General features: G+C 41.7%; 1 protein-coding gene across 3 annotated transcripts in view; it reads left to right on the forward strand.

Moving 5' to 3' along the window:
* Nucleotides 1–21,666, forward strand: part of tnr (tenascin R (restrictin, janusin)) — a 162,526-nt gene that overhangs the window by 74,087 nt on the left and 66,773 nt on the right. For all 3 annotated transcript variants that reach the window (XM_047590240.1, XM_047590241.1, XM_047590242.1), the window contains exons 3-4: nt 4,462–4,516; nt 20,796–20,916. In XM_047590240.1, coding sequence (XP_047446196.1) covers nt 20,833–20,916 — 84 coding nt within the window. In that variant the 5' untranslated portion in view covers nt 4,462–4,516; nt 20,796–20,832. The remainder of the gene's footprint in view (nt 1–4,461; nt 4,517–20,795; nt 20,917–21,666) is intronic.

Raw genomic sequence — 21,666 nt, forward strand, 5'->3', positions numbered from 1 at the left:
AGGTGATGAATGGTTAGCGGGAGGGAATCCATCTGCTGCATCAACACAACGGAAATGGGATCATCCACTGATAAAAAAAATTGCACAGTGAGAGACAAGGCCCGAACTCACCGAGACCCGTGTGTGAAACCGTTTCGTACTCTCTCTCTCATGCACGCACACACACACACACACACACACACACTCGAACACACACACTCGAACACACCAGAGAATTCACTATTGGCCGTGTGCCATCCTGACTAAATACCAACTATCTATCTTCTGAGATATTTCATACTTTCTCGATTCAATAAGCCAATATGATTTATGTAGTGGCTCGGCCGGCTTTGGTATTGGATTATGTTCGGGTTTAGGGCTACAGACAGCAATATACATTAAGTTCTGTGTGTTTTGAATTTATCTCGACATGTTAAAAACAAATCCTGACAATTTATTTTGAGTCTCTTTGTCGATAGTTTTTATCATGTACAGGTAAAAGGCGCAGAGGCGGACAAATGATGTGTCACTAGCATTCAGATAAAGTTTAGCTTATATTGGTCTTATTTAGGTTGTTTCAATTACAGTTAAATTCAATTAAAAATAAGCATTATCCATTTCAGACCACGACTACACCAATCATGGTTCAGTGTGATGTACAGACATCAGAGCTCCTGAACAAATACACTAAGGATGGAGGTCAGTGACATTATTGAGGTGTTTACTTAGTTGTTTTTTTTTGTTATTATTATTATTATTATTATGAAATGGCAGTGGATCTCGTTTGTGCATAAATTCTTGGACAAAGCTGCTGTTTTCCGTTCATAAACTGTACAGTATTGAAAAGATGGACGGAGCCACAGGGTCTGAAAAGTGAATCTACTTCAGACGTGGCTCAAAGTGTAATATCACTGATGGTCGCCAGGTGCTGCATGAACGTCTTATCAACAGGTCATTATGATGTCATGAGCTGAATGTACGGCAGCGATAAGGGGCGGGGCCTACTGTGCACATGAAGCTTAGATTGACAGGTCTGGTGTGGCGCTCTGTGTGAAACGCTGCACTGTCCACACGGCTCCTGTATCGCCAAATGAGTGAAGCGCTGACTGAAAGATAACGTCTTCTGCCCCCATTTATCCCTTTACTAAAATATGTTGGATTCACATTAATGTGCGTTTAAAGAAATATAGATTTGTGGGGGAAAATTAAAAAAAAAACATATTAAAAATCAACCCACGACTTTGCACCCCCCACCGCAGACCTCCTGTTGATGACCTATGTTGTAGATTCAAAAATATAAAGATGGCAATGCTTGAGGTAATCTCCAAACCAAAGGGATAACCACACTGTGGCTGTTTTCATTTTTATATACGGCCTCCGCCCCTCGCTCAGGGAGAAAGTAAAACTCCCAAAAGTCCCTAAAGTAATAATCACATTCAGTTCCACACAACTGCAATGCAAATCAAATGACAGCACTAAATGCAGTGAGCTTGGCATATGTCCCTCTGTGGAGACGCGCTTTTATTGTCTCCCTTTTTTAACATCCATTAATTGTATTGAAGCCATCACTTAAAAGAACGGTCATATAATAACAGCAGATGGGAGCCGTGGAACAAGTCAGCAAACGGGGACGAATCCTTTTGTTCTACTCTATAATGCGCTTTGTGAATTCATGAGACTGGCACGCCAAAATTTCCATTCCCATTGTTTATTTATTTTATTTATTTTTTGCTTCTCGAGACCTTTACAGTCCAATCAGTAATCCATCCTCCCCAAGTTTCCCTCGTAAACGCGCTGCCGTTCTTTGTTTGGTGGGTCTGAAACCAGGATGGAGAAATGCAAATCATTTATTACACACATTCACTTCTGTTGTCTTACATTGTTTATTTATACTCTGATTTTTTTTCTTTTTTTTTGTGCTTTAACAGCATTTTTCTTTTCTTCCTGGGCTGCTGGCCCAGCGAATAAACTGCAGCAACAAAACTTGATTTACATTCAAAAGCTTTTTCCTCCGTGTTGTGCTCACAACTACAAAGCGTTCTGAAGAAGGAAACTGGACCATCGCAAACTTTCTTCTCTCTCAGTCGAACAGAATACAGGAGGCAAAAAGGCTGTATGAATTATTGACTATGAGTTTGTAAATACATGTCTATGCACACTGATGCGTCCAAGTTTTGGTGGCTTCTTCTGTATTTCTTTTTCATATTGATATTTTCTTGATACTTCTCAACACGTAAACCATACACTGTGAATTGGGCTAAAATGGTTTAATAATTTAACTGCTCTACAACACTGACTGCAATTTCACAGTATCAAAAAACAAAAACAGGCAAGGCAGCTTTGTCTTCTTTACTTCACACGTTCACGTTCTTCATTCAAGCCTCTCACCTACCCTACCTACCCTACATTACCCACAATTCAACTTGACAACCAAATGTTTGGTCAGAATCCGAAACTCTTTCTTACTCCACAGTGGAATGGCTCAAATTCGTGATATATCATTACTTACACCCATCACCCAGAACATTGAAAACAACTTGTGACAGTTCAATTCATGCGGATGTTACTTAGACATGTACCACCCACCTAGACCAGACCAGACACCCCCACCCCATAGTAATGACACTCTTTGATGGCAGCACCCATCGCCAGCAGGATGCAGCCTGACACAGACACACAAAACACAAAGAAAGGTACCAGGTGTTGACCTGGCCTCCAAAGTCACTAGATCCCAAACTGATCATATATCTGTGGGATGATCCACAGAGGCCCCTCCCCTCAACCCGTAGCACCCGAAGGCCCCCCACTAACAACATTCAGTTTCCAGACAACGCAGGACACTCTCAGAAGACCCATGTCCATTCTCTGATGAGTCACAACTGTCTTGGACAAACCAGGGAGACCTATACAATTTTACGGAGGTGGTCATAATGTTATGCCTGATTGGTTTATACTTGCCTGTAAATGATGTTTAACATCCTCGTGACACAGTGGAACTAAACCTTATAGGGAGAAGCTGAGGGTACATGTTGTGGTCCACAAAGACTGACTTGGACATGAGAGTTTGCTTTTTTTTTATAGTCACATTTAGTCTCATTTTAACCACGACATTTTCTACTGTTTTGAACATTTTTTTTTTTCAGTTCATTGTTGTAGTTTTACTTTCATCAGGGTTGTGTCCAGAGCGTGTTCAGCTTTGAGTGAAAAAGCTGCAGTAAATAGACAATATGTTTCACCAAGCAGCAGACAGATAATGGAGCTTTTAACAGCTAATACATTTTAGCAGCGCAGTATTCATTTATTCATTTATTCATTTATTTATTTATTTTTTGTATTTTTTGTATATTTTTTGTAGGAGTTGATGGAGAGTACCTAAGTAAAAAGATGAGTTAATGTTGCACATTTGTGTTTGGACGAAATCACAACAACAACATAAATGCTAACATTACACATGAACCTTTCAGTACACATTTTACTTTAATAAAATATAAAATAATGCGTGTTTTTTTGTGTTGTGCTGCAGACTCCAGCACCAGACATCATACTGCACATGAAGTAGCAAATGTGTAATAAACACGCTGCAATATACGTTCTGACAATCATATTTGCATGTTGATTTCCCTCATGAAGGGGACGTATGGAGACTTTCACTGTGTTTGAAGAACTAACGCTGGAGCCCAGCTCTTCTGTTTACTTAATCAACCTCCTTTGCTTTAAGGAACCCGAGTGAAAATGACAGTTTTCAGAGAATTTGCAATTCCTCTGAGCCGTAAACAGCCGGGCCAGCAAAGCATGTCATTTTATCTCTCAGAGGGTGAGACGCCCTCGAGAGCAAGCGCGGCTCGGGGTTTGTGTTTGCGTGGGCGCGCGCACGTGTGTGTGTGTGTTTTTGAACGACTGTGCCTCAGGAGGTGAGTTACAAGAAACACAAGACGGAGAAAAGCGTCACACCAGATGAGGAAAGCAAATGAGAACTTGTTTTTTTTTTTTTTTTTTTTTTTTTTTTAATCATTTCTTCGAAGTTGATAGAACAGCCGTGGGTACGTCCCTGTTCCTTCTCAGCGGGAGAAAATGTACACATTTACGCTCGTGCGGGAACCCTGCCGGGCCCGAGCTATTGTTCACGTGTGTGTCTGTGAGATGCATTACAAGCGGCGTCGGAGGCGACGCTCCGTGTTTGCCCTGTGAAATTAAATGCTGACTCGCATCCCTAATTTACCATATAGGCGCCGCCAAGTTACAACGAGCAGCGAAGACTGCGCATTTCTACCTGTGGTTTGTATGCGTGTCAGACGGGGTTATGTGTGGGAGTAATAAATGCTTCTGCGGCGTGAGAGGTGGTGCAGCCGGCGCGTCTTTGCCACCGAGCGATTTGCATTTCAAATCGTTTCTGGAGAAAGCTGTGCTCTTAAGTGAGGGACAGAGCAGTTCAAATGTGTCGTTGTTGTAATGCTAATTTATTGTTTTCGCTCTCCCGGACAGGTGCGGAGACAGACAGAGAGACTGGCAACAAGAGCACAAAGTCCTCACAGCAAAGGTACAGTGCGCACACACACACACACACAAACTACGTGTTGAGACAATTAATGAACATCCATATTTTCCCCTCTGGCTATAGTGTAATGTTCAATTTAATGGTCTAATGTTCCTTAATGACTGCTTTATGTGCATGGTCTTATTGTGCATCTATCAACCTGAAGCACATCTAATCAGACAATTAGGCCTCATCTTGGGCTAATTTCCATGTATGTATTCATCACCGCGACTGCCGTCCTAATAGGAGCACAAATGAATTGTCAGTTCTCCATCACATGGAGATCGACACACACAAACACTCTCTCTCGCGCGGACACACAACCGTTGCTGTGCCGCTGCCTGTTTGTGTAAATAAACCCAGACATCTTTAACATGGAAGAAAATGCAACTTTGTGATGACTGATGTACATTAACACGTATCTACTGACGCTAACTGAGCGCAGACCGGGGTTTGCCGACGTTGCTTGAGGGCAGGATTGCTGCAAGTAAACTCACAAAAACAGTACAAACGTGCACCAGAGCGCATGCAATCAGCCGTTAATGTTTTTTCTACCTGCAGATTGCTTAGAGCTCGCGTTTGGCTCGCGCAGTCGAGCAAACGTCCGCTTTGTTTTTGGTAACCAAATAACAAATGGACACGGTCGATTAAATTATTAGGTCTCTTCTGGCGTGGGCGCTGCTCTGGAACGTTGTCTCGGTATCGTTTTCATTTCGTGGAAGTCTGAACGTGCCTCGTTTTGGACGTTTCGAAGCTCCGAACGAAACTTGCCGTGATTCGTGGAAAGGTTCGGCCGATGCTGGGTGTAGGGAGAGCCGTAGAGAATTCCGATAGAAATGCTGTCTGCTTAGATCACCGCCTTATCACGGATACAAAGAGCGGTTGTAGTGGTTTGAATTGACTAAAGCATGACACCTAAACTGGCTGCTCCTTTAACATTGACTCCTTTAACTATTATGTGATGAAAGACAAATCAATAATAGAAACACAGTAGAAAGTATTGCTTTGCAACAATGTCTGCACCATCAATAGCATTCTATAGGACTGTACAGCGTGCTGTATGAAGGGATAGTTAAAAGGGTTAAAAGTCAACACACTGACTAGTCGACTTCTACACAACGCCTCCTGTACATGTAATATACCACAGAACAACCCTTTCAATGCAGAGTAATGCCTCTACATAAGTAGAAGAAAGCCACCTTAGCAATGCTAAATGGGTTTCACTTGCACTGCCTTATTTTGGAATGTGATGATGCACTACTCTGCCTAATTACACACTAGTTAAACAGCTTGAGTACCTTCATCACTTAATTAGTTTTTCTGCCCTGGGATGTGCAAAATAGGTACACGACCCACTGTGCTCACACGCTGGACCAGGGAGATATTTCATGCAGATTTCACTTATAAGTGATTATCATGAGTGTAACAAGAGTCCTCAGGATGTGTCACACGCTCCAAAACTCCAAACACCATTTCCTCCTCATAATGACAATAAATCTGTTAGTTGTATAAACAGGATTATGATGAGGAGCTCTGGGGTTCTGCTTTATTGTTTTTCTTATAGGAGTGGGTGCATATGAATCACCTAATTAATTGAGAGCTTTTACTTTTGACATAGGGACGTGCATTTGATGAGGTTATTTTGAAGTTATATTTTGTTAAGTAAATGATTTATTTCGAAGTGTGTGGATGTTTTATTTCTCAGCAGTGGGGATCTGTATTCTCCGTAGTTCTGATGTTTTCTGTTTGACAACTGTTTAATTACAAGCATTGTGTATTGAGACGTCAGACGAATCTTTTATTCATGTTTGACTGCAGCCCAGTAGTGATCAAACTTTTAATTTGACTGAAATGACCAGTCTTCAAGTAGTGAAGCCCATGAATGGTGTGCATGTAAAATCTAGTGGACGGGTCTCCTTTAACCCAAACCTTGACGTGTTTCCATTATAACCACGCTCCGTAGCTGCCTAAATTAACCAAATAGCCACTGAAAACCAAAGTATTAATTAAAAAATTGAATTGTCAGTCAACTATATGAGAAAATAAAGGACCGTTATGGAGCACAAAGCCCATTCTTGTGGCTGAAAGACCATTTGACTTACTCCGGCAGTTGTTTTCGCTGTTGACCTATACTGACTTTTATCTATGAGGGCATGTTGTAATGCTGTGTCCAGTTCTGCTGGAGGCTCAGTAGTGTTTTTTTATTGTGCCAGTGCTTTTATTCTGAATATATAAGGCTAACACATGAAGGCAGATATCGGCTTAAATAGTTTGGAATGAACCTTAAAGAAAATTTGGGCATATAATTTGTTCATTGTCTTAATGGAGTTCTTGGAGTATGTCAATTGGAGCAGAGGGAGAAAAGGGAAAACACACAGAGGCTCTTTTGTGTTTTTATTGCCAACCTTTCCACTGATTAAGCTGCTTTATTACTCCTGCAGTCATTAAACAGGAGAAGAAGAGCCGCCCGCAGCATCTGCCGTGATTTTGAATTTACCAAACGACTGAATGTGGCCAGTCATGACAAACGAAACGGGTTTCACATTGAGTGACTTTATTTGGTTTATAGTGACTGAAGTGCTGGTTATTAGTAACATGTCAGCATACAGCAGCTTTTTAAAGACATGCAGGGGCTGATAAGGCAAATCAAAGTCGGGAGAAGACCAAATTAAACCCCTGAGCAGAAAAGAGACGTAAAAAGAAGGGCACAATGCAAACGGAGATGAATAAGGATGGAGAGAGAAACAGTATGAGCGGAGTGAAGACAAGAGGTGAGAGTGACAGCAGTGGAAGGCTTTGATCTTAGGTTTTTAATCAATGGGGATTATGGTCTGTGTGCCTGTGTCAGACCTGATTATGGCACCACTGCTAGGAGACAGTGGGCATCCAGGAAAGCAGCAGACAAACACAAAGCCTCTTCCTTTAAAGACAGGCAAAGCCCTGTGTGGCTGCATCCGATCAGACATCTGCACTGTTTGACAGGACTGATAAATTCAGCATGGAGATGGAAATCTTAGTCACACCAAGAGATAATCTGAATAGAAGGCACTGCCACTCAAAGTCAGCCAAACAGCTATATTGTGACTGTAATGAGCCAGCGATGTGGGAGTGCGTCTCCACTACGGGGAGTCAACGTCGTGAATACGTGACACAGGAAACCACATGAAACGTAACGTTACCCGACAGACCCCAAACAGAGAGCTACTTTAAAATCTTTGAATGTGAAGTTCTTTCAACTTTCTTTGATGGCAGACACATTTTACTGCACGCGTCTGAATTGAGATTTGACTGATGTTTCCCTGAGACAGGTTTTGGAATTTGATAGATAACGCATCTTTGTCTTATGTCTCTTTTGTCATGACTCATAACATCATGGGGCACAGAGCATGCTATATATCATACATCACAATAACTTGATTTACCTCAAACCCCAACCCTAAGTTCAAAATATAAAAACCATTCTAAATTACCTCAAACACATTCAAAAGTGCATGCACTCTGTTAGGGCTGCACGATTCTGGAAAACATGTGAATAATCATTTTTTTGCTTAGAATTGAGATCATGATTCTTTGGCACGATTTATTTTTTATTTTTTTAAGAAATTGTTTATTGCACTGATAAACTTTAACAAAGCAAAAAAAAAAAACAAAACAAAGAAAACAAAAAACATTCAAATGGTCTTCCAAGTAGAGTATAAAACATTGAGACTTCCTCAGAACGTAGAGCATACGTTTCAACAATAGGCTTGTTAGCTTGTTAGACATCCATTTAACTCACTTTACCGCTGACTTCTCTCTGATTCTCTCCCTCACTGTTTCCACACAATCAGTGTGTTTACATGCACATGAAAAAAATGAATTATTGCCTTAATCGAACTATAACAGCAAAACTTAAGTGCATGTAAACACGATACTCCGATGAAAATCAGGGTTCTCATTATCCGATTGAGACACCCAGATAATGCGATTGGAATTCGATTTTCGCCAACATGTATATGGTAACCGCAGTTTTCCAATCGGATAATGCATGAGCGCATGCTCCACAGCCACTGCGCTGGTGTGTGACCCCGGAACAAAAACAACCAAGAAAGCCGGTCACAGAAGAAGCTAAACGGAGCCGCTAGAAGAACCATCTGAAGGATATATTGAAGGACAACATGCAACTTATCTGCACCAGAAGTAGCACGAACATTACGTACAAGATTAAAAAATGTACTATTATCCGTCTGATTGTTGTTTGAAATGCCGGCCTTCCACATGAACGACTCTTGTTTATTATATGATGTAATAGGTCAACCGGAAAACGGGCCATATTAACATGGTATTATCTTGCTGAAAAGACACGTATCGCCACCTAGTGTGGAGGAGGAGAACCGTTATTCGACTTTGTAAACTAGGACAAAGACTGTAGTCAGAACGTCGAATTTTGATCATAGCTCGATTAAGCTCCGCATGTAAACGCACTGACTCAACTGCAGACGGGCTTCCTCCACTGACGGAATCATGTGTTGTAAAGACGCTTTACCATAGGTCGAGGGAGGAGTCAGCGGCAGTGCCGCTTTTAGGGGCGCTTGAAAAAATCCGTGAAGAAATGGGAGCATTTGTTTGTGATGCCGCTCGTGAAATAAAATGCTGTTTCGAAATGAGATCACCTGTATGTGTAAATTGAGATTTTTTTAAGGATTTATCGTGCAGCCCTATACTATATACACAATTAAGCTTGACAACATGAAATACTAAAAAATAGTAACACAAAATTAGTAACATGTAACTATATTTAAGTGGGTGCAGTAGACTTAAGACGACCCTATGAAATTTAAGAATGTGTCACCATGCAGATATGATTTTGTTTTAAATTGATTAATCTGTCAGTTAATATTTTAATGATCGAATTAATCCTTTGGTTCACCCGCCAGTAAATAATAACCATACCTTCCAAGGCTAATGGTTCAACCTTTTAGTCAAACTTCATGTCATAATGACATATTTTGACATGGAATCTTTGAATTTTAAATGAACCTTTTACCTCATTACGTTATTAATCACAAAAGTACACATTTATTCAGTGCTGGTCTTGTTAGTTGCTTCCATGTATTGCAAATGTGCTGCAGTGTTTCCATTCCAAACCTTCCATTAGCATCCGTTCTCTGGAGTTTTCATTGAGTTCTGGTCTGAAATGAACAAGACTTCCTGACCCTAACCCTAACCACCAAACTGCAGTCAGACAGAACTCGCTGTAATAGTCCGCATACACCGAACAGCTACAACATTTAAACCACTGACAGGAGAAATAAATAACACTGAAAAACAGCACAAGGTGTTGTTCACTAGATCCTAAACTGATCAAGTAGCTGTGGGATGTACTGCAACAATCCTGATCCACAGAGGCCCCTCCTCTAACAACATCCTGTTTCCAGACACCACAGGACACCCTCAGAAGTCCCATGGCCATTCTCTGATGAGTCACAACTGGACGGTGGTCATAATGTTATGCCTGATTGGTGTATCTGCACTTCTGCCATGTCATTTTGAAGTCAGAAAGCCCCAGAATGATTTCCCATAAGAAGCTGGTGCATAGCGGTCGTGCTGCTCTAGCAGGCAGCTAGAACCATCATAATTGAGGATCAGCCTTTAATGGCGTCCGCCATTTCCCACATATTTTCATAATCAATAAGGAATTGATTACTTGTTGTTAGAGCCTGGCTTTGCACACTTTCCTAAAGAGGTTTCATACCAAATGATTCTCAAATGAATGACTGGAAACACGGACTGTACTTTAAGTGATTCGCATTTTATTTATAGTGTATAGTACCCTTACTGTTGAGATTTCATTTCTATTTCTAGTTTTGCTCCGTTATGGCCATGCTGTTGAAAAGAGACAGAGCAGTCTGTCACTGTGACAGGCTCTCTGCTAATGAAGTGGACCTTTGTATCTCCTCCTCACCAGGCTATTCCCGGAACTGATAGCATCACAATCTGATGTCCTGCTACAGAGATGTAGCCGAGATAACCCATTCAATCTGACCTTACCTCCCTCTGTACCGGAGGCTTCTCCAATTTAACCCTGTGTACGCTCGATCGATACCGGATGTCTTAACAGTCTGTCCCTACCACTTAAAAACCCGACATTTCTTTTAACCGGTGGTATAATCCATGTAGGACTGAAAGCGCAATTGCAGCACAACATTTTCAAACAAAGCTAAAACGGACCAAAGCATGTCACAACAAAGCAAACGGTTCTTCATCCCAAAAAGCACGAGAAGAAAAACAACAAGAAAGCAACCAGCGCAGTACAATTTAGGAATTGAAGTCATCAAACTTCAGATTTTAAAGATATTGGCTTGATCTCATCAGACGGCTTTTTCAGAGTTTTCCCCTGATGAGAAAAACGTGATAATCCGTCATCATCTGTCTAGACTATGTAATTACCAATGCAGGGCTGCATCAGGATCTCAAGCTGTAAGGGTTTAAAAGCTCAGATATGGCTAGACGCTGGTCCAGGACGTGTCTTAAAGGTAATGAATAAGATCTCTAGATGAATTTCAGTGCACTGATTATTTCAAGGAAAGACCAGTTTTATATAGTATATACAATATGTCTGTCTGTCTATAATATAGTGTCTTTTTATTGGTAAGTGGAAATGTAGTATGTCCAACAGTTACTTACATATTTGTTTCTAAATAAATCTCTAAATAGAGTCGCTCCACATATCATCATTATCTTGAACTTGACTATCACATGTCTCAGCTTATACCTGGTCGATGTTGTTGGGTTAGATGTTTTGTTTTTGTTTGCTGTAGATGCAGAGTTGATACTGATAACACTCGATGAAGGTATATTTCAGACGCCCATTTTGCATTTCCTGAATCTCACCTCTTCTTCGTTCCCGCTCTTGATAAAAGTTTCACTTTGTTGATAGATGAAAAAAAAAATTATAAATCCAAAAAAAAAAAGTCTATGACAGGTGCTCGAAGAGTTCACATGAATCATGAGTACGCTAAAACAAGAACAGGAAATTAAAGAAATCATTCGTCTGAAATATCTCAGTTACTTGTCTCTGCATAATTATTATTATTATTTTTTCATTTCCAATGGACGCCCACCATTTAGAAAAAAATGTTTTTATCGTGAAGCAGGACAAAGTCAACGCGAGCGCAAGCTGAACCCATAATAATGGGACATAATGCCGTGTGGGGTTTAAAGAAGCCGCTTATTGTGGTGCTTTGCCATTGAGCTGTTTATTTAGTAATTGAATGAAATCCCGACTGAGCGCCGGGAGCACTTCTTCCCCTCGCTGTGGTGGCGTTGAACAGGCAGCCGCCACAGAGGAACGTGTCAATCCTTTTGATCCCTCGTAGTCAGTTTATCGTCTCCGCACAGCTTATGGTACTGGATCGCTGCTGCGTTTTGTCTGTGTCATTTCAACCCACCTTAAACCGCGGAAGCGAGAGAAAAACAGATAGCACAGGTGGGATGAGGATGACTTTTTTTCCCACCTATTTACTGTATATGAAAGGTACAGGAGGACGCGTTGTCATTTCTGTCCCACGCGGAACAAAAAACCTTTGAAAAGAGAAGATGAAAGGAGAGAAATGGATTACCAGAGAGAGAGGGAGAGGGGCCGACAGACAACAACGTGAGGTAACAGACGGACATGTTTTTTTTGAAGTTTTTTTTGTCCGTTTTTTTTTTTGTTTTAGGTCATGCCTGAGCAGAAAGATAGGGAAGGGGAAAGAGGACTACAAATGCCTGTCAAACTCAGGCACTGACAGGCAGTTTGATGCTGTTATTTTTTTTCTTTTTTGTGCAGGTGCTTTAGAAAGGAGACAAAATGAAAAAGAAACTACTGCTTTCTAAAAACCTCACCTAGTAGGCATGAAATAGCAGAAATGCTGAAGAATTAGCAAAGCGACACAGTGGAGGACTCCATGGAGAGTGTTAATATAAGCAGTATTAAAAGAAATAACCTGTGTGTAATGGGTTCTCTAATGTGTGTAGTGCAGACCAACTCCAGCTTCAGTTTATGTGAGCCTTCTGCCTTTATTTATTTATTTGTTGTCCACTCTACAATGACCAGCGGGCAGCTCTGAAATGAATTTGCTAAGAGCCGCATATTGTGTCTGGGCAGAATAGAGAATCAGTGGGTGCTCGGTTGCAGCAGACAGTGAAAGAGGAGAAAAAAAAAAAGGAGATCTTTCAGTTCTACCCGGCCCACAGTCGAGTGAACTCAAAAGGACTTAAGCCTTTACCTTGGCTCTCTCATATTTTAACTGTCCCCTCACGCTTTTCCATCCACCCATTCTGTCTCCGGTGCCTTTTTTTTTTTTTTTTCCAGATCTCGCTCCTTCACTTTTCGTCTCTGCCCTCTGGTAGTTGTTGTTCCACTTTGCTTCTTTCTGTGCTTTGCTTGGACTGTCTGAATGTTTGGGGTTAAATCTTCTGTTGTGTTGTGTGTCATCTCTTTGTTTCTGTACACAGTGAATAATGTAACATTGGTCTCATTTTGTGATCTGATACCTACTGTAGGTGTTCTATATTAAACTTGGCCTAGTGCTATGTATAAATATACATTATTATCATCATTTTGCATTCAATAAAAAGCTGTTCAAATAATACACAGGTTCAAATATTAATACGTTTATGGATTTCTGGATCCACAGGGGGACTGAAAAGCCTCTCACTCAATTGACATAGTCAGTGTGTAATATGCATCCTGGCTCAGCAGCAATATGGGCGGAGCCTACTGCGCACAGGAAGCTTAGATTTACAGGTCTAGTTTGACGTCTTCTGCCTCCATTTATCCCTTTACTAAAATGTCTTGGGGGGAAATTCTTGGGGGGAAAATAAGATTTAGCGACTCTCCTGCAGTACCTCTGCAGACCCCCTAGGGGTCACAGACCCCCTGTTGAGCACCTGTGCTCTAGAGTACACTGCGTTGTGAGTGATTGATGTTGGATTCAATCACGCAGCTTTAAAAAAAGAGTGGCGTACAAAGCAGCGACTCTAATTAGAATCTGGTATACATTAAAAAAGTTGATGACACCAATTATAGCAAATTACAGTCAGAGCAAAACGTCCTTCAGTTGGTTGTCATCATGCACATGTCATCTTTAACCGACTGTTTGTCTCGCACATCTACAGTGGCTCTGCCTCTGCTTCATTGGCCCTGAATTAGACGAATTAATGAACTGTTGATTAGCAGCAGGAAAGCAATAATGTTTGTACCTTTCTACCAGCGAGTGCCGGTAAATTTGTCCGTACGTTCCGCAGTGCATCACAGTGTGCACCGCGGAGCAGCCCGTCCTCGCTGGCCTCAGGTTGTTTTATTTGCCGTAGAATTGAATCCATTTCTTGGTCCCATCTTTGCTCCGCAACAGCCCCGAGACGGGGGGAAAAAGAGTTGTGCAGCCCGCGGGTTGTGGGAGCAGCCAATGAGCAGAAGCCAATGGGCCTGAAAGACAAGGCAATTTGGCCGGAGTGATGGGAATAATGAGAAAAGCGTCGTAATGTTGCCAGAGTCCAATTTACAAGTTGGAGAGGGGGAAGGAGAGATTGAGGTGCGGAGAAAGTAACGGAGACGCCGGGATGGAGAAGGAATAAAAGGCCCGAAAGAGACGGCGGAGAGGGAGTGATCACCCACGCAAGAAGGCTTGGTAGTGGTTTTATGTTCATGTTGAGGTGGCTGCACATTAACCTGTGCAAATGGAGGTTACGGCTTTACTTCTGAGGGGTGAGCAAGGAGGGGATAACAGGTCTGTTGCCAGAGAAAGTGAAAGAAATACACCATTGCGAAGAGAGAAAATTCAGCCCCGTCCGCTATGTGGGTTTTAGCTTGGAAAACAGAATCTCAGATTTACTGAGCTGGGGCTGGGGGATGGAAAAGAAATAAAATAAATAATGATAAAAAAAAAAACTTGTGGGATAAAGACAATCCTCAGAGAAAGAGAGAAAATGAAAACCCTGTCAGAGAGATAAAAGAAGAGGGTGAAAATGACAACTCGAGATAATGAGAAACGAGAGCAGCAAACAAGAGGACTCGGACCGGCGCGGAGCAAAGGTGATTCTTCTGAAAGAAGTGAATAAAATCCAAAAGAGAAAAGCGGCAGGAAATGATCCCCTCTCTCCTCTATCCTCTCTCCACGTCGTGACGCAGCACTGTGACGCTCCACGGATGGATGTTCGGTGCCTCTTGGTAGCGACTCAGGCCTGAAAGCGACGGCGTCTTAAACCAGAAGCAGCATCTGAAGCCTCTCTTTGCACAGACGTCTCTCGATCACGGTGTCTTTCTGCACGGCCGCGTCTCTTTGCTTTGGCAGCGGCGGCGAGGTCCACGCTGGAACTCACCACAGCAGCTGCATTACAGACCACGATAAACGTGTTAACTGTCCTCCTCTTTACTCCTGGACACAGTCAACTGTCCCCTCTGGGCTGCAGAGGAGACATGCCCACACTGAGACATGTGTCTGGAGGGCAGACGCTAAGCAAACACTAAGTGAGGAGAAAACAGCCTAAAAAGGCCCCGTGGCCACAGAGAGAGAGCTAATGAAGCTTTCCGATGTGAATTCATTCCATAATAATCCTACAGAGATCTCAATCTCCTGTGTGGCTTTAACTGCTAAAACACACAAAAACACGCACTTTTTTTTTTGTTTTTTTTTCCCAGAGAGAGACTGTGATCATGAGGCGTGAGTGGGAAGAGGGGTGTTCACCGGCTGCCTCCTCTTTCATGATGCAGCTGGCTGAGAGAGGCTTGTTTAGTTTAGTTTCTTCTCTTTCTTCAGCGTTGTTATTTCTTTTTATACATATATATGTCTTAAACCTCTCCTCAGTTCACGTGTCTTGTTTCATATAATTATTTAACCCCTTTAATCACTTCACTCCTTTCCGTAATCATGTTGTGATGTTTCTCTAGCTTGCTGCGTCTCTCTAGTTGCTATGGCTCGCCCTTATATTTCTCATTTTAATTTCCAATCATTCCCGTCGTCACGTAGGCCGGCTCGAAACCTGTCCAAATGAATCACACTCTGCATTAAATCCGGTCTTTATAACGGAGGCAGATGATGACACCGGCGCGTTTATGCAGGGCCTCAGATTGCGCTCTGCCAGGTGTAGACGCAGCGCGTTTTGAGAGAAAAGCCCACGGGAGCCGAATTGTGGACGTTGCCATCCACTCAGCTTCAGTGAAGAGCTGCGAGCGCATTATACTCCCACAAGCCGTGGCAGCGCTGGTAATATTTCTGGTGGTAATAACGACCGTCGACCGTTTTTTTTTTGTCGCTTCTTTGTTAAAGAATCAGAGAGGGACAAGTTTTCACTCCTCAGATGAAAACCAGGAGTGAGCCGTGGAATTCTGTTGACACTGGCGTCGGTCTTTTTGACCTCCTTCAAAGCCAGACTTTAACTTTGACCATAACGCTTCTCAGTTTGAGCTTCAACAGAACGCCATGACTCATACATGACGTCTGTGAAAACAGGCATCTAGAGCACAGGTCTTCAACAAGGGGGGCCGCTCAGATACTGCAGGGAGAGGGTCGCAAAATCTTTGGTTGATTAGACATTTTTATATATTTGTTTTAAATGTTCCCCCACATATTTAAAGAGAAACTGTTCAGTCCTCAGGTAGGGTTTAATTCTGTCTGAAGTATTATACTAAACTATAAAGCTAGTTTACTTGTATTTGTATTTTTTGATGTGTTTTCTGTACATTTTGCTGTGCTCTTCTGAAAACTGTTCACTAAGTCTCAACTGGACTGAACCTGTAGAGGAGGTTGTGTTTGTATCCCAGCTAAGAGCAACTAGCATCCAAACCCACGTCCAACATGTTGAATTCGTTGTTATATTTTGATAATTACTTATTTACAGCAGCCGTGTCTTGTGTCTCCGTTGCAACCCACTGTTGGATACTCGCATAATGAACATTAGCCACGGTCTAAATGAATGTGATATGAAGATGATTTGAGAATTGCGGACCCAGGCGTCAGGTTATCGATCCAGTTTTAAGTGCACTGGGTTTGTTTGAGGCTGCAGTGATGAGCTTCTGTTCTATTCTGATGCTGTTAACGTTGGTGGTCGCTTTAGTCAGGCTGCCTCTCAGCTGAAATCGCTGTCAAGTACTAATCTTAAGCAATTAAATCAAGGTATCTAGAAGCACAAACTACAACAAGGGTTTTATATTTTTGAAATTTTATATATACTTTTTATATTTTGTTTCTTGCACTTGTATAAATGACTTGTATAAATTATTTTTAATCATTACATTGGACTAATACTGCATTATTGAGCACTATTATATTACATTATGCGTTATTACACATGCAATTATGTTGTTGAAGTATCCATCAAATAAAATAATACAAAATATTAAGTATTAGCTTCGGTTAATGATTCAATAATTATCTTACATACATATTGTTTATGTTTGATTGTTATTTAGGACCTGTTCTTTTACAGAAAACGAAACAAAAACAAGATATATCTCCACCTTCAGTCTTCCTGAGCCACATGGTAAAAACAAAACGCATTAGTATCTCACTGTAATTACACTGTGCATTTTTTCTTTTTCTTTTTTAGATTCAATTCTCTTTTTATATCGACTCACTTGCCGTAAACCACATTGCGGATGAAAGATATTCGGGACAAAAAGAAAAATCGAAAGCTCACCTCACAGAAAAAATGTAATCTAGCAAAGATGGAAAAAGTTAGTAAGACGAGATCAAAGCGATTCTTTTTAATGTCTAACTTTTAAGTGTGCTGTTATTTTTTTCTTTTTTTCCTTCGCAATTCATTTTTCAGTTTGGGATGCTTTGCGGTGCGGCTCCTTAACGTGTAGGCTCTATACTGTACCCTGTTGGTTTATTATAATTGGAACAGGCAGTTTCATTTCAGCCTCGCGGGGGGCGGGGGAGGGGGGCTCATCCAATTTCTCTCAAGAAAATCACCAGGTAATACATAAATTTGGCAGCGTTGTTTCAGAGCTTTTGTCATTAAATGCGTGCGGATGCAAATACATGCATGGGATGTTTACCTGTGAATGAAGGAACGCACAGTTTGTCGCGGAGCTAAATGAGTTCACTGTTCATGCTGACAGATTTAATTCCCATCAGTGCAAGTGGACCATTATGAAAATAGATGACTAAAACACTTGATACATGACACAGACTGTGTTTTTTTATGTATATATATATATTGTATATATATATATATATATATATATATATATACATATATATATATATATATTTTTAGGTGCAGGCACTACCGTGTATGTTTCTGAATGCTGTATTACGTGATTTGAAAGCTTGTGTTTGGTTTTGTGCCGCCTCGTGCTCTCCTCTAAGTGCATGTGTTCTCTCTCCTGGAAGAAAGTGAGTAAATTAAACCAGATTTTAGAGCCTGGAGCATGATGATTCTCCTGACTCTGAATGAGTGGGTCCGTCCTTAATTGAGCCTCCGTGAAAAACCTTGTGTCGTTGTGCGTCTTAACGCTTGTGGGCATCGGCCTGCACCATGACCCAGGGACTAAAGTATAATCTCGTGACTTTGAACCTCTTTCAAACTTTCATCACTACCAGTGTTACACTACATATAGGGTTGCCTTAAAGGAAGTCACTTTGCACGCATACCATGTTATCTCTGATGAAAAGGTCACATGACACTTTGGCCTCATGATAGGCCCGATTTCATTCAATGAGGCTAAGAAACAGGTTTAAAATAGAACCCCATGTGTTAGTATTTTACAATTATTGTGTCACCACCTACTTTTGGATTATATCAGATTTATTTCTAAAAATTGAAGTTCATATTAAGCTAGGTAGTTAGTTCAAAGCCGACAAATAGGCACTAAAACAGACATTTTGAGTTTTTTTGGTTCTCCTCATGGGTAAAATTCAGACCGTGTCCAGTTAGTGCACAGCAGTTAAATTCAGTGGCTATCAGAGAGCATTTACTTAGAGAGCATACTATAAACACTGCAATGTGAACACTGTTGTCAGGTCTGCACACTGAATTATATGCTTACCCCAGTATAAAGAAAGTATTATAGGATCTTAAGTGGAAACTAGCTTCAAATGAAACCTGTGAGGATTATTTGAAAGTTACCAGCCCTTAAAGACGAATTAAATGTTTATTGTTGATTCGTAATAATCATCATATTCTTGGATTTGATTGGCATCAAATATTCCGTACCGGTCCAGCTCGCGTATAAAACAAAACATCCTCCTGGTGACAGTTGCGGAGCTGCTTTCTGGGGTTCTTATTATTAAAACTGTGCAGTGCACCAATCGGGCATAACATTACGACCACCTTCCTAATATCGCGTACGTCTCCCGTGTGCCTCCAAAACAGCCGTGACTCATCATAGAATGGACATGGGTCTTCTGAGGACGTCCTGTGGTGTCTGGAAACAGGATGTTGTTGTCGGGGGCCTTTGAATCCCATTGGTTGAGGGGAGGGGCCTCTGTGGATCAGACTTGTTCCACTACATCCCAGGGATATTTGATCAGTTTGGGACCTAGTGAATTTGGAGGCCAGGTTGAGTATATATCATCTATGAAAACTGATTCACACAGAAAGGACTTAGCTAAAAAATAGTCACTTTTCCTGTTTAATGTTATGGCTGATCGGTGTATGTATGACATCTACTAGTAAACTGTGTGTGTATAGAGACATTTTTGGTCATTATGTTTTTTTTTTTTGAAGGAGGTCTTCACTGTCTCTTTTAAACTAGCCAATGGGGACACCGCTCTGGTTAATAGCTGAGAGCCGGACAGTTCCACTCGGCTCTGTCCGTCTCTCTCCTTCATCATCTTCATGCCTTCCATTTGATTGGTGAATTCACCAGTTAAATGGTTCCCGTCTTGTCAGGCAGCAGCAGCAGCAGCAGCAGCAGCAGCAGCAGCAGCATGCTTGAGGGAAGCTTTCAAAGTAGAACCTTTTCCATCTCCTCCGGATAGAGCGGACGTCACTGGCTGGGAGTCAGTTCCAGCGAGGCCAAAGTCATTTTTATAAACATTAGAAGCGGGAGTCGCGCTGTGGATTGTAACGTACGACGGACTGTCTTTGTCCAGTGGGTGTTTTATGATATATCGCGTGTGTCAACCTTCCTTATGGGAGCGGTTCTGCTCACGCACACACGCACAACCATACACACACATGTACACAAACACGAATAGATTTGTCATAGGGATGTGCTCAGGTAAGCACAAAAGGCCTTGAAAAGTGAGGTGTGACTGTGTGAAAAATCTGCACTATGAGAGCCGGAAGTCTGAGACATTGAGTATGCATTCATTTGAAAAAAAAACAAAAAAAACATTTCATTTTGCCTGAATGAGACCATCCGGGCTGTCTGATGCATGTCTCTCTCTCTCTCTAACACACACACACACACACACACACTGGAGTCTCTCTGTTTCTCATTTATGTGCAAATACACTGATGTTTCATCATCTTCATCCTAAAAGATCAAACAAGCCGGGGCCAGGTAGGCGTGATACGATCTGACTCTCACAAAAGATGCCAGCTGAGCAATAGCCTGCTTCAGCAACATGAGATGCACTGTTGTGATACCAGAGGGCTGCGAGTACACGCGCCACGGAGGCTCATCTCAGAGATTATTCTTTAAGTATTTCCGTTCCCGGCTTCTGTCCTCAAACGTGTTATAATTAAAGAGAATTAAGCTTAGGATAATGAAGAGAACATTTAAAAACGTGTTGAGACACCGGCATGATAAAATCCTTTGTAGGTCTACTAAAACGCAATAAATTAAACTTCGACTCGGCTCTGTCACGTCTGTGCGAAGCATCCACATCTCGTTTTTTTTTTTTTTTTTTCCCCGTCTGTGCGGCTTTTATTTTCAGTCTGTCCCTCTCTCGCCTCCCTTCTCAATGGAGAGGGGATTACAAGAGCATCGCTCAAACCATGTCTCCGCCGAAATCCATCTGTCATCTCGCTCCCTGAGCAATATTTCTGTATTGCTCCCAAGTGGGAAGATCAAATATTTGGTACTGCGCAGCCAAATCCGTTCAAAGGTTCTCAGTCGACGCCCTAATCCCTGGAAGAGTTTCTTTTTCATTCTAAAGCCAATTATTTCACATCAGATCAAAGACATTTATTCATCATTTACAGAGGATAAGCTGAATGTAGTGGGACTCCCTGCACGCGCACACACACACACACAGTATGGACAGATGTAGACTGTACATGGGTCCATGTTTCACCCTGGCACCAGTTGTTTTCTGCTGAAGCTACATCCCCACTTCACCATTATCCTCTCATCTTTCCGCAGGTGCACGTGAACGGGGGTGGTGAGGTTTGTTCCCAGCATGCCACTGGCACGGCAGCTTCACCGGGCCACAGCGTCCACAGCTAGCTGGACCATCGCTTTGACTCTCCTTCTTGCTCTACAGGTAAAAGTGGTCAGGCAGAATAGCTATTTTTTTTTTCTTGAGCAACACTGTCGACAGGGTTTTTCTTCTTCTTCTTCTTCTTCTTCTTCTTCTCCTTCTTCTTCTTCCTCTTAATATTCATTATTTATTTCCAGTCTACTATTTTTGGCAGCCATGTTAATCACTTGGCTCTGGGCACAAATCCACAGAAATTCTATCCTGGCCAGCTCGAGTATCTAACAGAAGTAATGATTCAGGCTGCCTGCGCGCAAGGCTCGGTTATTATTATTATACGGTTTCAGCCATTACGCTCTCAGGTTTTGCAGTCGAACACCTTTATACCCTAATGTTCCCGCGTGAATTGGCTTTCAGTTCTCAGGCGGCAGGTGTGGAGGTGTGTCAAACACAAATGGACAATTGCGGGCTTCTCATTTCTCTTTAGTCTTTGGCAGTGACGACCGCTCCTCGCAGATTTAATCAGTCTTGGCCGACCGCACGTTATTTGGCTGTGTCTCCGACTGACTTATCGATGATTCCCTCGGATATAATGGACATGAAAGAAAGATATAAAAAGAGAACTGGTATAATATGGTGTATATAAGGCCATGGAGTTATATGTAGCCCACATATTACAGTAACTAGTTAAGTGTGCGCTATTTTGCTTGTGAGTAAGGCTCAGTTTCACTGTGCACTGTGTTAGCATTTAAAGATATGCCATTTATAGCTGATGTAGAAAATAAAACAAACTGTGAATCAACTTTTGTTTTTAAA

This window comes from Mugil cephalus, chromosome 7 (genome assembly GCF_022458985.1).
Source record: "Mugil cephalus isolate CIBA_MC_2020 chromosome 7, CIBA_Mcephalus_1.1, whole genome shotgun sequence".
Lineage (NCBI taxonomy): Eukaryota > Metazoa > Chordata > Actinopteri > Mugiliformes > Mugilidae > Mugil > Mugil cephalus.